The 17,662-nt window shown below is 35.6% G+C and overlaps 1 protein-coding gene across 2 annotated transcripts in view; it reads left to right on the top strand.

Annotated features, from left to right (window-relative positions):
- Positions 1-17,662, top strand: part of EIF2AK4 (eukaryotic translation initiation factor 2 alpha kinase 4) — a 130,968-nt gene that overhangs the window by 6,718 nt on the left and 106,588 nt on the right. For both annotated transcript variants that reach the window (XM_007480028.3, XM_007480029.3), the window contains exon 2: positions 13,518-13,633. In XM_007480028.3, coding sequence (XP_007480090.2) covers positions 13,518-13,633 — 116 coding nt within the window. The remainder of the gene's footprint in view (positions 1-13,517; positions 13,634-17,662) is intronic.

A 17,662-nucleotide genomic window follows, 5' to 3' on the forward strand; every position in this document is an offset into this window, starting at 1 on the left:
TCACTGAGAAGGGAGAGGAGGGCTAGTAGTACTAGAACCCTATTCTCATCAGATCAGGGTTAAAGAAGGAACAACATAAACAACACGAATGGTAAAAGTCTTAACACACAGAAAAACAGGAAGGAGAGAGGATAGGATAAGGGAGGGACTAAGGAACAAAGAGAAGGGAGGTTAGATAAAGAGAAAAGAGAAGTATATCTAGGAAGGAGTATCTATAACCTATGGGAGAGGGGTAAGATAAGGGGATAAGGAAAGCACTCTTAGGACAAGAGAATGGAGGAATTTTTAGAATATTAATTCATATAATAAAAGGACAAGCTTGGAAGTATAAAGAAGGAACTTTGGATAAATGAATAGAAGGTAAAGGGGAAGTGAGATAAGGTAATAATATCAATTGTAAGTTCGTAGAATTGATGTAACGAGGTTTGCTGGTTATTTGATACACCACAGTGTAGGCTGGCAGGCCTCTTCCAGGCCCAAAACTCTTATCTGACTCTTAGACCAAGGTTTAAAAATACCAAACATAGGGTTTATTGTTATCCATAGAAGCAGGATGGGGGGAACTAGGAAAAGGAATCCCTCATCTAAGAGATTCTAGATATCCTCCCCAATTTCTAAGGGTCCTGCAAAGGGCCACCTTTGGTTCTTGATGCTACCTTTTCACTACACTTTCTGTCTAGAAATCCCAGCTATTCTATCTACCTGACCTACTGATCCTCCCAAATATTGCTTGGTTAGATATTTATAGTTCTTCAGAGTCGTTAATTGAACCATTTATGAGAGGGTTCAAATCTTCCTTGGGTTGAGACCAAGATGGCTTCAGGCCTTCCCCACAGTCAGTTACTGATTTGCTGGCAGAATCTTCACAGCAGTCAGGACACTCGCTCAGGACCCAGGAATACAGTTAGATGACAAAGTTAATGACAGATTAGGTAGGATCCCAACACCAGGACACCAAGAAAGGTAACTTCAGCTCCACAGGGAAAGGGAAGGCAAACTCCCACTTGGCTCCGACAGAAACAAGCCACAGGAAGTTACTGCTTCAAGCTCTCCCAGAGACAGGAACCAAAAGCCCCTCTGGTCCCACTGTGTCCTTTCTTATGTCTTCCCCACATTCCAGAGTAGGGTCCTTATAGTTCTGTGGTATGTGGCAAGGTCCCTCTTTGCAAACTATCGTCTTTACTCCCTATTTGCAAACCATTTCATTCCTTTCCTCCTTAAAGAAGGGACCGGGTAGGGATCTTTAGAAGAATGGCCCAAGTTAGAACTAGGAGAACAAAGGGAAAGGAGAAGGGAAGAGGTCTAAGAAGGGATGCAAATTGGAGAGGTAGGGAACAGAAGAAATAGAAGTCCATGGAGGGATTCGGCAAAAAGAGGGGAAGAGAAACAGTGAGGAAAAACAGATGGAGGGAAATGCACAATGAACAATTATGACTCTGAATGTGAATGAGTTGAATTCACCCATAAAACAAAAATGGATAGTAAAATGGATCAAAACCCCAAATCTGACAATATATTATTTACAAGAAACAAATTTAAAAATGAGAGTCACACACATAGAGTAAAAAATAAAGAGCTAAAGCAGAATATACTGTGCCTCAGCTGATTAAAAAAAAAAAAAGCAGGGTTAGCAATCATGATCTCTGAAAAAGTTAATACTAAAATGTATAAATTTAAAAAGAGAAAAATAGGGAAACTTTTATGTTTAAAAGTTACCATAGAAAGAGAAGCATTATCAATATTAAAGTTATATGCACCAAATGTTATAGCATCCAGATTTCTGAAGGAAAAGCTAAAAGGATTATAGATGGAAATATATAACAAAATAATAATAGTGGAGTACTTCAATTTTCCCCTCTCAGAACTAGATAAATCTAACAAAAAATGAGAAAAAAGTCAAGGAGATGAATAGAATCTTAGCTAAATTAAATGATAGATATTTGGAAAGAACTGAATGGGAACAGAAAGGATTATTCCTTTTTCTTGGAAGTATATACCTTTACAAAAATTGCAATATATTAGGGTACAAAAACATTGTAGTTAAATAAGAAAAACATTGAATTGATAAATAAATCAATGCTTTGGTTTTATGAAAAATAGATAAACCATTGTGATTTTTTAAAAAGACGGAAACCAATTCACTAGCTTTAAAAATGAGAAGAAATTAAAAATTAAAGCAATTATTAAGAGTTATTTTACTCAATTACATGGGGATAAATTTAAGAATGTAAGTGAAATAGAATACTTACCCCCCTCCCAAAAAAAAAGAACTACCTAAACTATTGGAGGAGGAGGAAGTAGCATATATAAATAAACCTATTTTAGAAAAAAATTGAACAAGCCATCAATAATTTACTCAAGAAAAAAACACATCACGACCAAGTAAATTCTTCCAACAAAGATCAGCTAATTCCAATATTAAATAAATTATTTTAAATAATAGGTAAAGAAGGAGTTTTACCAAACAACTTTTATGAAACAAATATGGTGCTGATACCTAAACCAAGAAGAGCAAAAACAGAGAAAGAAAATTAAAGACCAATCTCATTAGTGAATACGAGTGCAAAAATCCTAAATAAAACACAAGCTAGGAGACTATAACAATAAATCACAAAGATCATACATTGTGACCAAATAAGATTCATACCAAAAACAAAGGGATGGTTTAGTATAGGGAAAATATCAACATAATTGATTATATTATTAACAAAAGTAATAAAAATTTTGTGATATACCAACAGATACAGAAAAAGCCTTTGACGAAATAGAGTTTTCATTCCTACTAAAGACACTGGAATGCATAGGCATACATGGATTTTTTTCTCAAAATGATACAAAGTATCTACCTAAAACCATCAAGTATTATTTGTAATAGGGATGAGCTAGAAGCCTTCTCAGTAAGCTCAGAACTGAGTTATTTATCATAGTATTACAAATGCTAGCAATAAACAATACAAGAAAAAGAAATCAAAGAAATCAGAATAGGCAAAGAATAATAAAATGATTTCTGTTTGCAGATGGCATGATGATATATGTAGAAAATTCTGGAGATTCAACTAAAAAGTTAGTTGAAACTATCAATAATTTTAGCAAAATAATAGGATATAAAATAAATACATACAAATCATTAGCATTTTTATATATTTCTAACAGTCCTGCAAGAAGAGATGGAAAGAGATACTCCATTTAAAATAACTACAGATGGAATAAAATGCCTTCCAAAACAAACCCAGGAACCACATGAACATAATTATAAAACATTTTTATACAAATAAAGTCAGATCTAAATAATGAAGAAATATTAATTACATGGATAGATAGTGCCAATATAATTAAAATGACAATCTAACCTAAACTAATGTACTTATTCAATGCCATCTCAATCAAATCATCAAAAAAATCATTTTGCTAGGAAAAATAATAAAGTCCATTTGAAAGGAAGATCAAGAATATCAAAAGTATTAATGAAAGAAAATGTAAAGGAAGGAAGTCTAATAGTACCAGATTTTAAACTGTATTAAAAAGCAATAATTATCAAGCTACTTGATACTAGCTGAGAAATATGAAATTAGATCAATGGAATAAGACAGACATAAAGCAGTAGTGGAAGATTATGGCAAACTCGAATTTGACAAAAGCATAGATCAGGTTTAAGGATAAGAAATCATTAGTAAAAACTGCTGGGACAAGTAGAAAGTAGTTTGGCAGAAACTAGATATAGACCAATATCTTAAACCATTCATTAAAATAAAGTTAAAATGGGTATGTGTTCTAGACATAAAATGAGATCATAAGCAAATTAGAAGAACAGGGAACAGAATATTTATCAGATTTATTGATGAGAGTTTTTATGAGTAAACGAGAGGGAGAGCATTGTGAGATGTAAAATGAATAAATTTGAGTACTTTTAATTAAAAAGGTTTTGTACAAATAAAATAAATGTTGCCAAGATTAGAAAGAAAACAAAATCAATGAGAAAAATTTATCGGCAGGCTCTTAGAAGTTTCATATCCAATATATATAGAGAACTTTGTCAAATTTATGGGAATAAGAGCCATCTCCCAGTTGATAAATGGGCAAAAAATATGAATTGGCAATTTTCAGATGAAATCAAAACCACATATAAGAATATGAAAAAGTGCTCCAAATCATTATTGAGTAGAGAAATGTAACCCCAAAGAGTTCTGAGGTATCTTCTCCTACCCATATGATTAGCTAAAATGACAAATATTAGAGAGGATGTGGAAAAATGGGGGCACTAAATACACTGTTGGTGAAACTGTGGACTGATCCACCCATTTTGGAAAGCAATTTGAGATTATATACACAGTTATAAAACCTTATATGGCCTTAGACCCATTGGTAGATCTGTTCCCTAGAGATCAAGGGAAAATGAAATTACTGTATATTCCAAAATATTTATAGCAGCTCTCTTTGTGTTGACAAAGAACTGGAAATTGAGGGGATGTCCACCAATTGAATAAACAAATTGTGGTATATGATTGTGATGGAATATACGGCACCATAAGAAACAATAAACAGGCTAGTTTTTTTTTTAATGTAGGAAGAGTATAGGATAATGAACAGTGAAATGAGTAGAACTCTTGGAACATCATATATAGCTACAGATTTAATATTTGAAGAATAACTTGTAAATGTTAACTCCAGAGTATGGAGTCAAAAATTGGAAACATGAAAGATATAATCTACATATACACATCTGTTTGCCAGATGATGCCTTCTATGATGTAGAGAGGGAAAGGAGGGACTGAGATACTTGGAAATAAGTTCTGTTTAAAAAAAAGGAAAAGAAGAAGAACATATACACAAATTTTTGAAGATTTCAAAATGTAGTAGGGGGTTTTTTAGCCAAAGTTTGCTTGAGACAGTTTATTGCAATGCAAGCATTGCCTAAATGGGTCATTGCCCCTGCTACACTAGTAGTATCTTTCACATGCTGAAGAAGGCAGAGGGGTCTGAAACAAGAAAAAACTAGAGGCTCCAGAGTCTGTTCCAGGGAGGACTGTTGTGGTTCCAGTGTTTCAGTCATGTCCAACTCTTTATGACCTCATTTGGAGTTTTCCTGGTAAAGATACTGGAGGGGTTTGCCATTTCCTTCTCCAACTCATTTTTTATAGATGAAGAAACTGAGGCAAACTGGGTTAAGTGACTTGCCCAATGTCACACAGCTAGAAGAATCAGGTCTTTCTGATACCAGGACAGATACTATATCCACTGTGTTACCTACATGCCCCAGGGTGCATATCCAGGGAGGATGTGGTAGGCAAAATACAGTCTTGTGTTCCTGGAGCAAACATCTAAGGTGCTTGCTAGGTTAATGCTATCAAATCTAGTAGTAATACTATAATCTCCTGGAGTCCTTTACCTCCTTATAAAAGCCTTTTCTTAGTTGCTAATCTCTCACTTCATCCCTTTGTATTTGTTTTGTATATATCATTTCTATAGAGGAGTATTTACTTATCTATTAATATTTCAAGGACCCAGTAGACATTAAGCTCCTTGATATAGAAGAAGTGGAAATCATCTTGCTTTTGTACTTGTATCCCTAACACCTATCTAGCACCATGCCTGGCATATAGTATGCACTTGATAAATGATGTTTATTGGGTGATTAACTAATTGACTCACTTAATTTTTCTGCTTTATATTTTTTTCCCCTTTAAACTCTTACTTTCTGTCTTAGAACCTGTACTTAGTATGGTGTTCCAAAGACAGAAGAGTGGTAAGGGCTAGGCAATTGAAGTTAAGTAACTTGTTCAGGGTCACACAACTAGGTCATGTCTGAGACCACATTTGAACCCAGAACCCATCTCTAGGCCTGACTTTCTGTCTGTTGAGCCACATAGCTGCCCCTGCTTTAGATTTTCCATTGAAGAGATTAAGCAATATGAATTGGTTGACCGAATTATTATTTCTTAAACTTTTTTCTTAAACATTTTTATTTAAAAGTGAAAATACTCTTATAGTAGATTCTCAAATATTTGATTTCATCTATGCCATTTGGTAAATACCTTGCAAAATATAGTATTTAACTCAAATGTGCTGAAAAAACAAGCAGCATATTGTAGTAGTTAAAACACTGAATTTAGATACAGAATGAGATAAATTCAAATTCTACCTAAGATACCTACTAGCTGACTAGCCCATTTCAGGTGACAACCTCTCTTAACTTGAATTTCCTAATATTCCTTACAGCTCTAAATCTATCTATGATGCTATTTTTTAAATGGCCTTAAGAATCTTTGAAGATTTCTGTGCCAAAACTGCATACTTTAAGACTTACAACTATTTTTGTGTTTTAAAGATTTTCTTAACTGTTTTTTTTTTTAAACCCTTGCCTTCCATCTTGGAGTCAATACCGTGTATTGGCTCCAAGGCAGAAGAGTGGTAAGGGCTAGGCAATGGGGGTCAAGTGACTTGCCCAGGGTCACACAGCTAGGAAGTGGCTGAGGCTGGATTTGAACCTAGGACCTCCCGTCTCTAGGCCTGGTTCTCAATCCACTGAGCTACCCAGCTGCCCCCTTCTTAACTGTTTTTTGAAGCAAGTTCTGAAGAAATATCACTACTATGTTCCTAACGTCTACTACAGAGATTTTTAAAAACTATCTTAATCTCTGCATTTTTTCTTATTAAAATCAGCAGTGATAACATGACTATATTTAATGTTTGTTGACTTTTGTTTTAAGGATTTTTGAAATATTCAACTTCATGTTATGAAAATACAAATTTAATGACAAGCAGAATGATTTTGGAAAAATCTGGAAAGACAGTAATGTAAAATGAAGTAGCAGAGGGGGCAGCTGGGTAGCTCAGTGGATTGAGAGCCAGGCCTAGAGATGGGAGGTCCTAGGTTCAAATCTGGCCTCAGACACTTCCCAGCTGGGTGACCCTGGGCAAGTCACTTGACCCCCATTGCCTAGCCCTTACCACTCTTCTGCCTTGGAGCCAATGACTCCAAGACTTAAGGTAAGGGTTTAAAAAAAAATGGAGTAAGCAGAACCAGGAGAATATTGTACACAATGACAGCAATATTTTCTGGTGAATGACCTAGTAATTTTCAGCAATGTAGTGATCCAAGACAGTCCCAAAGACTCATGATGAAAAAAGCCATCTCTCCTCTGAGAAAGAACTAATGGAGTCAGAATGCAGACTGAAATGTATATTTCAGTTTCTTTCTACTTCCTTTTTTAAATTGAGATTTCTTATACAAAATGATGAATATGGGAAAATATTTTATATAATTACACATGTAAAATCTCTATATCAGATTGCTTACCATTTCAGGGAGGTGACTGAGGAAGGAAGGGTAGTAAAGAGGGAAAGAATTTGGAACTCGAAATTTTTAAAAATGGAAGTTTGAAAATTGTTTTTACATTTACTTAGAGGGAAATAAAATATTATTTTAAAAATGTTACTGATCTCAAAAATGCAAATTTAGATTATAGAAGATACATTTATTGTAATACGTGGTTGCTTAGACATTATAACTTCCCATGAAGCTTTTATACTTATTATTTTGGCAACCAGCAAAACAAATAGTTGGCTGCTCCCTATTTCTATAGGATTTAATATATTTAATCACTTTGTAGTGTTTTAGGTTTCTCTAATTTCAGCAAATATATCCATTAAAAAAAAGATTGAGGAATAATAGTTTGATTCCCACTTCCAGCACATTTGCTCATCAATCTAGAAATGTTTCAAGATGCAGTACTTGATTGATTCTTTCGTATACCAAACCTGTATGTGACCAGTTCTAAAAGAGGTTTGCTTAAAACATGTCTTTTTGTGTGTAAAAGATTGTAAGAGAACAAGACTGCAGAAAACCAGGAGAAACAGATGCAATAAATAGAAGCTTGGAGATCAGTCCATCAATGAAGAATTCCAGGGAAGAATGTGACCTGGAGAAGTCAGTTAAACAGGAACATACAAGTTGCCTCTAGGGACTCTTTTTCCTGACATTCAAAGGAAGAAGAGCTCAGGAGTTTTCTCTGTCTGTGGCCTGTTGATTTTCTCTCTGAAACCCTGGCAATTGAAGCCCTTTGAAATCTGTTAACCACATCCCTCTTATCAGACTACATAATTTAGTTACTCAATTTAAGATTTTACTCTAGAGTAGGGAATTCCTAATTCATCTTACATATCCAACCCCTGTTTTCCCTCCTTCCTTAAAATAAACCCCTGTTCTTAACATAGTTAGAGAGTGAGTTATTTATCAGATTTTCAGACAGCTTACTTATTTCTGAATCCCAACTGGGCTTCAACTGAAGAGAACAACGGAAGTTGGCTGGAGGGGGGAGGGAGACAAAAGTCTGACTCTTCACAACCTTATTAATCAGTGTGCTTCCTCAGCAATCTCTTATTACCATAGACCACCTAAGAAAATAAGCACCTAATACAACTGGCAGAAAGTATGGTTGTCTTAGTTGTTTTTAAAACTTCCTAGCAGCATGTATTTCTGGTTATTAACAATATTCTAAAAAAAGCTCTTATATGACCTTAGTGTTTTTTTCACTTATCTTTAATTATCAACTGCAAATACATTGAGGATTTTTTTACATAAGATATTTTGTTCCTTGATAAGAGTGATGACATCATCACTAAATACCACAAGGCAGCCCCTAATGACAATTCTCATGTTAGCAAAGCAATAGATGAAAACTCCTAGACATCTAATACTGGAAAGCACCTTTACTCCTCCTCCTTCTGCAGTTACTACCACATCATCATCATCATCTTCATCATCATCGTGAGTGACACACTTAAAGATTTGCAAAGGACTGTACATACATAGCTCATTTGATTTTCCTTCTAACTCCATAGGGTAGGTATTACAGGTATTTCTATTCTCATTGTATAAATGAAGAAACTGAGACTCAGGTTGGGCAGTTTCCCCCATGGTAGCCAAGTTAATCATCAAAGCGTTGGTGGTGCAATTAAAACTCAGTTCAAGTCTCTCCTGGTTCTTAAGTCTACAGTTCTTTCCTGCTATATTATATAAAGGACTTCTTTCATACAAAGATGTGTCTGGTCATCCTAGTACCATTAGACATACCTTCTTCAGGGATCTTTGATTTTAATCTCCTGAACTAAAACAAATATTAATTCTTCCATGCCTTAGTAGAAAGTCTTTATGATTTGCTATATTCAAAAAATTCATGACCCAGTGGCTAACCTTATGGTTGTGAGAAACTGATTACACAACAGAGAGACGTGCAAGCAGATGCAAGGAATGGAATCTTGAAGAACTGTCCATCATGGAGAGAAGGGAAGATTCCAGAGAAGAATTTGGTCAGGGAGACAGTTAAGAAAGTCAACACATGAAACTTCACTTCTGCTCTCTTGAAGTGGGAGAGAGGAGCCAGCAGACCATTGCTCTGAATTCCTAACTGTAAAAATGGAGATTTGAACCCCAGACTCCAATTCCCAGAAGTCCTTGACCACTTCCTAGAATGCTTTGTAATCTCACTGAGATCCTCACCTAGGCGAGATCAAAAATTTCTATTTAAACTGGTTGTAAAGCCTACAGGCTCCTTGTCCTACTTCCTCTTCCAAGGAGATGTGGCTCTCCACCTAGCAGGCAAGATGTGAGTGGTGGTGAATGGGCTCTCTGGGCCTAGGCATGTGCTTTTCTTATTTTGTATTTTCTCTAATTATTAATCCTAAATAAACCTCATAAAACATAATACTTCTAGCAGAGAAACTAAATTTTAACTGCTACATAAATAATAACATTGGAAAAGATTGGGGCATAGCTCTGAAGATCCCTTTTCAATTTATTAATAATATCCCCTCAGAAACAAATCAACCTTGTTTCCCTATATTGAAGTTTATTATAGATTAGGGAAACCATAAATTCCCTCTGCCCTATCCCAACTCCCCAACTTCCATCTTTTAAAATAAATCCCTCTTTGAAAAGTATTATAGAGTGAAATTAGTCTATTGAAAGCTGCTAACTTACCATCTCTGAAGAGCTGTTAAGATCAACAGAGAGAAACAGGAAGTATGTGAAGGGGGGAGGAGTGAGAAACTCAGTTTCTCCTCTAACCTTATTTCCTAGTGTCACCATTCAGGACTTCCCTTGCCTTAAATATCCTAGTGAAGGAGCCTCTATTACATGGTGACTTGGGCTGGCCTTTAAGCAACAGGAATACTATCAGTTGATGGGCCTGTGCTTAAAGCTTTTCCAATTTTGTAGGACCTGACAGAGTTTGTTCACCACTAACATTTCCTTTAAGAACCTTCAATCAATGCTATACTGTGATGAGGCATCAAAGGAGGACTTTAATGGAGGATTTAATTTAAGAAAAGCACATGTTTAGCCATAGCACTGCTGGGTTTGTACCCCAAAGAGATAATAAGGAAAAATATATGTACAAGAATATTCATAGCCGTGCTGTTTGTGATGGCAAAAGATTGGAAGATGAGGGGATGCCCTTCAATTGGGGAATGGCTGACCAAAATGTGGTATATGTTAGAGATTGGAACAACCTCCAGGAAGTGATGCAGAGTGAGAGGAGCAGAACCAGGAGAACATTGTACACAGAGACGGACACACTGTGGCACAATCTAATATAATAGACTTCTCTACTAGCAGCAATGCAGTGATTCAGGACATTTCAGAGGGACTTATGAGAAAGAACACTGTCCACATTCAGAGGAAGAACTGTGGGAGTAGAAACACAGAAGAAAAACAACTGTTTGATCACCTAGGTCAATGGGGATATGATTGGGGATGTGGACTCTAAACGATCACCCTACTGCAAATATCAACAATATGGAAATAGGTCTTGACCAATGACACATGTAAAACCCAGTGGAATTGTGCATTAGCTAAAGGAGAAGGTGGGGGGTAGAGGAGGGAAAGAACATGATTTTTGTAATCCCGGAAAAATACTCTAAATTAATTAAATAAAAATTTTTTTTTAAAATTAAAAAAAGAAAAAGAAAATCATGTTTGAAATAGTTTTTTCCCCCCTTTAGGATAATGTATAGTGTGAAAGTGCTTCCACATTGTAAAAAGCTGATCTCAACATTTTGCTTTGTGGGTTTGGGGGTAAAATAAAAGAAATATTTTATCAGTCAGCTGGCAAAAACAAAGCAAAACACCATTGCTGCATATTTATTTAACCAAACTTGGTAATAGTATACCCTTAGAGTTTAGTATCAACACCTTTCCAGCCTTGCAGATCATGCCCTCTTGTCTACAATTAGGTGAGAGGTTTTGCTATAAAACATTGAATTAGTACCCAACCATTCTGGAGGACAATTTGGAACTGTGCCCAAAGGACTATAAAACTGTGTACTCTTTGATCCAGCAATACCACTACTACGTCTGTGTCCCAAAGAGAGAAAAATGTGAGAAAAAGGCTGATTTGTACAAAAATCTTTTAGTAGCTCTTTTTTGTGGTGGCCAAGAATTGGAATCTAGGGGATGCCCATCAATTGGGAAATGACTGAACAAGGTGTGGTATATAATTGTGATGGAATATTATTGTGCTACAAGAAGTGATGAGTAGGATAACTTCAGAAAACCCTGGAAAGACCTACATGAAATGATGCAGAATGAAGTAAGCAGAACAGGAGAACATCATACAGAGTAAAAGCAACATTGTGATAATGTTCAACTGTGTATGGCTTAGCTTTTCAATTTCAAAGGATTTAGGATGAAAAATGCTATCCCCCTCCAGAAAGGGAACTGATGGAGTCTGAATGCAAATCAAATTATAATATTTTCCACTTTATTTTTTTGGTGCTTTGTTTTTGTTTTATATGAGACTTCTTCCATAATGTGACCAATATGGAAATATGTTTTGCATGACTGCACATATATAACCTATATCAAATTCTTGCCTTCTCAGGAAAGGGGGAGGAGAAAGGGGGGTGGTTTGGAACTCACAATTTTAGAAAATGAATGTTAAAATTGTTATTACATGTAATTGGAAAAAATAAAGTATATTAAAAACATTGAATTAGTAAGAATTTATTATGACTTATAATGTTATTAAAAGAATAATGCAGATAAAATATAGTTTAATATCATAGATGCAGAAAAATTAAATTTTTTAATTTTCAAAAAAACAAAGTTTATTTTAAGTAATTTTCTGCATCTTAAGATTTCAGTGCCTTAGAGAAGCCAGGTTTTAACTTCTTTCCAATTCCTGAATTCTAGATTTGTTCAGACTCATCTTAAGGGGTGTGTGTGTGTGTGTGTGTGTGTGTGTGTGTGTGTGTGCGCGCGCGCATAGTAATGGTGAAAATATCACCTTTAAAGATTGTTATAATATTAATTTATGGCCGCCAAAGAATTTACTTATGAAATTCCTAAAATGAAACACTCAAGTCAGAACGGAGTTTGTGGTGGTTTAATCACAATGGGAGTAAAAAAGGGAGAGGGAGAGAAGGAGAGAGGAGAAAAGGGAAAGGGGTTACTCAACCTCTGGCCAAGGCAGAGGGAGATTAGGCCCAAAGGGGCCAAGGTAGAGAAGAAGAATCAGTCCTTGACTCATGTGATCGATCTCAAGGGAAGCTGTCTGCGGGCCTCCTCCCTGCTCAAGCTCCTAGCACAAACTCCTGTCTTGCTCTGTCCCCAGGAAGTGAGCGATTCCCAGAGGCTGTTCCCTACCTCACTTCCTGTGCCTCACAAGTCCCAATGGTGGCTCTAGCTTGACCTAGGACTGCCCAGAGGTCTGTCTTTTTTTGCACATGTCTGTTGAGGGCAATATTCTCAAATAATTAAATCTTGAGTTTTGCTGCAGCCCTTCCTAATCTCTACCTGAGTAGGGTGGAGACTGCAGTTTCCAAGACCTGACTCTGTTACTCCAAGTATCTTCATTGTCATTGATCAGGAAATAGCTAAATCCCATCCTCCAAAGAATGGTCTTAACAGGGTGGAGTAGTTTTGAAATTCACAGCATGCACATATAGTCCCAATAATTAATAAATTCCTTGTTTTTAATCTTGGGGAAAATAAATAGGTGCTGTTGCTACATCTATTTCCAGGCCTTTGAGATAGAGCCAACCTGAACTTCCCCAAATTGTGATGTTCAAAATACAAAAACCCCAGAATAAACAGATTCTAGGTTAAGTTTGGATTATTGCAATATTATTATTAAAAAAAAAATAAGAGAGTTAGCTAGAGGGCAGGTTAGTTATTTAAAATTATGCACAATTTAAAATTTTGAAATTTCACATATTTCATGATGTCTTTAAAGCAGAATGGAACATTTTTGTACAATGGTTTTTTTAAAACATACATGTCTTTTGGGTTTTCTTTTATGTATGCAATAGGTAAAATATATATAAAATACCTTCATAAAATACAATGAAAGGCGATTGGAAGGAGTTTAAACTAAAATGATTAATGCCACAGCTTGTTTTGCCCTTCCTTTTATCCCCAGGCATTTACATAGTCCTGGGCACCTAGTAGATACTTAAAAAATGCTTGTTACTAGTTTTTATTATTTTTTTTTAGAAAAACCTTTATTTTTCTATTTTAGGTAAAAGAGTCCCCTGAAATCAATTTAGTTCTACATCCTCAAGGATTAACTGGTGATGAAGAAGTCTATGTCAAAGTGGATTTGAGAGTTAAATGCCCACCAACCTACCCAGACGTGTAAGTACATTTGAGAACTCTTTTGGTATGATTTCAAATTGCCTTCTCATCACCACAAATGCTAGCTGAAATTTGTTCATGGGTACATCCTCCTTATCCCTTTTTAAATGGTATTACATTGAACATTGATATAAGCCATTATTCCAGCTTAAGCAAAATCAGTTTTTTTCTCCTTAATTTAAATCAACTCTTAGTTATATAGTAGCTATAGTATGGCAGCTTCTTCCTAAATTCAGATTTGGCCACAGATGCTTAATTAGCTGTGTGTCCCTGGGCAAGTAACTTAATCCTGGTTTGCCTCAGTTTCTAATATCTTTGCCAAGAAAATCTCAAAGGGGGTCACACAGAAGCTGACTTGACTGAAATGACTGAACACAATGACAACAACAAGCTCTTTTAGACTTTGATATCTTTTAGTGCTACCTGTGAAGTATTGTTGATTATTTGTTTAAGCTAAATTGTTAACCTGTACTTATTTGACAATTTTGTATAAACTAGGATTAGGGATAACAAAATTATATATAAGGCAGATTAGAAGAAATATTAAATGTTTTAGTAGTAGTTAATCTACTTACACTCCCCTGTCTGTACTCTGCAGTCTAGCTTTTTGTTTTGTTTTACTTTATCTCTTTATTATTTGTCTTATTGTCTTTGCCTTCCTGGAATGTTCAGCCTCCCCAAATCCTGTTTTCCTTAAAGATTCTGCTCAAGTTCCATCTAAAATAAGAAATCTCTTGACTTTTCCTGCTCCTCACAGCTTCTAGTATCTTCCTCTCAAAAGCTGCTTTGTAATTGATTTGAATGTGTCGTGTGTGAACATATTATGTACATATATTCCTCGTTTCAATATAAACTTTTTGGATTCTTGAGGGCAGTGACTGTTTTATATCAGTAAAGAACTATGGCAATGCAAAGTATGTCCAAAAAGTGTGTTTTTAAATCATGTAAAACTATGACTGAGGCTATTTCTAATTCTAGCTTTATCTTAACTCAGTTTAGCCAAGGCATGATGTTTCTTGTATTCATTGTGTTTTTTATTTCTTAGAGTACAGTAACATTTTATTACATTCATGTACCATAATTTGCTTAGGCAATCCCCAACCAATAAACATCTAGTTCTTTGCTACCACACAAAGTATTACTCTAAATATTTTTGGTTTATATTAAAGTATTTCTTTTTATCAATGGCATTTTTGAAATATATGCTTAGAGGAGAATCTTTGAATCAAAGGGTATAGATATATATTTTTTAAACCCTTATTTTCTGTCTTAGAATCAAAACTGGGTATTGGTTCTTAAAGGGGTAAAATTTAGGGTTGTTGACTGAATATATTATACTAGTGGTCACCAGGGATTGAAATTCAATCCCAATAAAATACTCAAGTCAATTTGGGATTTTTATGGTGGTTTAATTACAATAGAAGGAATAAATTAAAAGAAGAGAGAGAGGAAAGGGAATTGGACTGCTCTAGCAAGCCAGATAGGAGTTCAGAGGCCTAGGCCAAGGGGCCTTCTCAATCTAGCTTGGCTTCCAGCCACCAGGCCTCCTCCAAGATGAGGGGCCTCCTAGGAGGATAGCGCTTTAGGAGGTAAAGGAAAGAGGAATCAGCCTAACCACTCACCAAGCATGCTAAGCACGCCACCACAAGCTCCCAACACTGAAAGAGCCCAATGTCTCTGCGAGAGAGACCTGTGAGAGGAAGTGATGCAAAATATATAGGCAATTCTTTACATCACTTCCTGCATCTCACATGTACCAATAGTAGCTTAAGATTGACTTAGGACAACCCAGGGGATCTTTCAGTTGTTTCTTATTTGTCATTTTCTAGCACATGTTGGTCATGGGCCATCCTCCTCAACACTTAATTCTTAAATAGAGGTGTATAGATTCCTGGTTGCTAGAATTCTAAGACTAAGCAAAATGGAGAAAATCTAAAATTCACAGTTCTAAGGCAAAAGAGTGGTAAGGGCTAGGCAATGGGGGATAAGTGACTTGCCCAGGTCACACAGCTGGGAAGTGTCTGAGGCCAGATTTGAACCCAGGACCTCCCATCTCTGGGTCTGGCTGTCAATCCATTGAGCCACCCACTGCCCCCTTCAGTATGGATATTTTAACAACTTTATTTGCTTAATCCCAAATTCTTTTCCAGAATAATTGTACTAATTCACATCTCCGTTGTTATGTCTGTCTTTCCACCACCCCTCCAATAATGTGTTGCTCTTTTATAAAAAGTAGAACTAGTGGGTTAACCTTGAGAAAGTCTATTAGCTAATGGTTTGTGGGTTACAAATATTTGAGATGCAGTCTGGGGTTGGGAATGTAATCATCAGACTTTTAAACATGGAAGAAGTTAGATTGTGATCAGAATTAGAGTCAAGGGGGCATTAAACAAGAATCAAAATAAAAAACAGGATTTCTGATTCACATTGACAGCTCCTCCTAGGTTTCTCTGAATCTATCTCATTCATTATTTCTATGGTAAAATTACAAAATAGACAGGTGTCCATTGTTATATAGACTATAGTCTATTTAATGGCAAAAAATAATGACATTATTGTGTTAAAAGGAGTAACAAATATGAATACAGAGAAGAATGGAAAGACATATGAATGGCTGCAAAGTGAAGCACATAGAGCATGGAAAAGAGTACGTACACACAATGACTACAACAATGTTAATGGAAAGAACAGCAACCATAAAACAACTGAAAATGAATTTTGCAGAATTGCAAATAATAAGCTTGATACTTATACCTACTCCTTTGCAGAGGTCAGGGTCCACACATATATGGAACATTGCATATGTCAGATCTTTTTCAATGTACTAATTGATTTTACTGAACTTTTTTCACTTCTTTTTATTTTATTTTATTTTATTTTTTAGCATTATAAGAAATAGATCTCTGGGAATGAAGGAGTGAGAAATAGAGAAGGAAATCTATGTACCAAATAAAGCAATAATCTATTTTTTTAAGTGATATTCTAAGTATTCGTTATATAAGGGCCCCTTTAAGCCTCTTTGATCTCTTTGTGGAATAAGCCTAGTATGGCTTTCAATGGGCAAAGGGTTTACAAAGCTTTGGGACTTTTTATGAATAGTTCTAAATTGCTTTGCAAAATGATTGCACCAATTTACCACTCCACCTATAATGCATTGATTTCTGACCTTTCACTACCCCTCCAATAAGTGTCAGTTTTCTGTTTTGGGGTAATTTTTGTCTATCTAATGGGCATGAGGTCAAATTTCTGGATTATTTTATTTTGCATTTTTTTTATGATTAGTAATTTGAGGTATTTATCCCTATGGTTGATGGTTCGCCTTTCTTCTTGTGAAAACTAACTCTTCATATTCTTTGATAATTTAGGTTTGAGGGAAAGGCACACTATGCTATCCTTGTTTACATCCTACCTCACTAATTAAAAAAACTCCTTTTCTATTAATTTCATTGATTCCTTATCTTTTTTCAGACTCCCTGGTGTGGAAGTTTCCCAAAATTTCATTTTAGAATCTTTTAGTTTTTCTCTTCACATACTCTTCTCTCCAAGCTCATTTACTCCCATGGCTTTCATCACTCCCACTTCAAAAACTATCCATATCTACATCTATATTAACTTTTTTTCTGTGCCCAAGATTTACATCTCCAACTGTGTGGTAGAGGCATGGAGAGAGAGAGAACTTGTAAACCAAGATGCAAGAAACTAGGGACCTAACCTGCCAGTCAATCAAGAAGGCGTTTCTAGACTGACTAGATGGGTTGAAGCATATCCATCCAAGAAGAGTGACACTGCTACGGTAGTGAAATTTCTATTAAAGGAGATTATAACAAGACATGGCATTCCCGATACCATTGACTCGGACAAGGGGTCCCACTTCACTTCCCAGGTTCTACAAGAAATCTATAAGAACTTGGGGATTAAGTGTAATTACCATTCAATTTATAGGCCCCAGAGTTGAACGGATGAACAAAGAGTTAAAAACACAAATAGGTAAGCTTTGTTCAGAAACACATTTAAAATGGACAGATGTTT

This window comes from Monodelphis domestica, chromosome 1 (assembly GCF_027887165.1).
Source record: "Monodelphis domestica isolate mMonDom1 chromosome 1, mMonDom1.pri, whole genome shotgun sequence".
Taxonomy (NCBI): Eukaryota; Metazoa; Chordata; class Mammalia; order Didelphimorphia; family Didelphidae; genus Monodelphis; species Monodelphis domestica.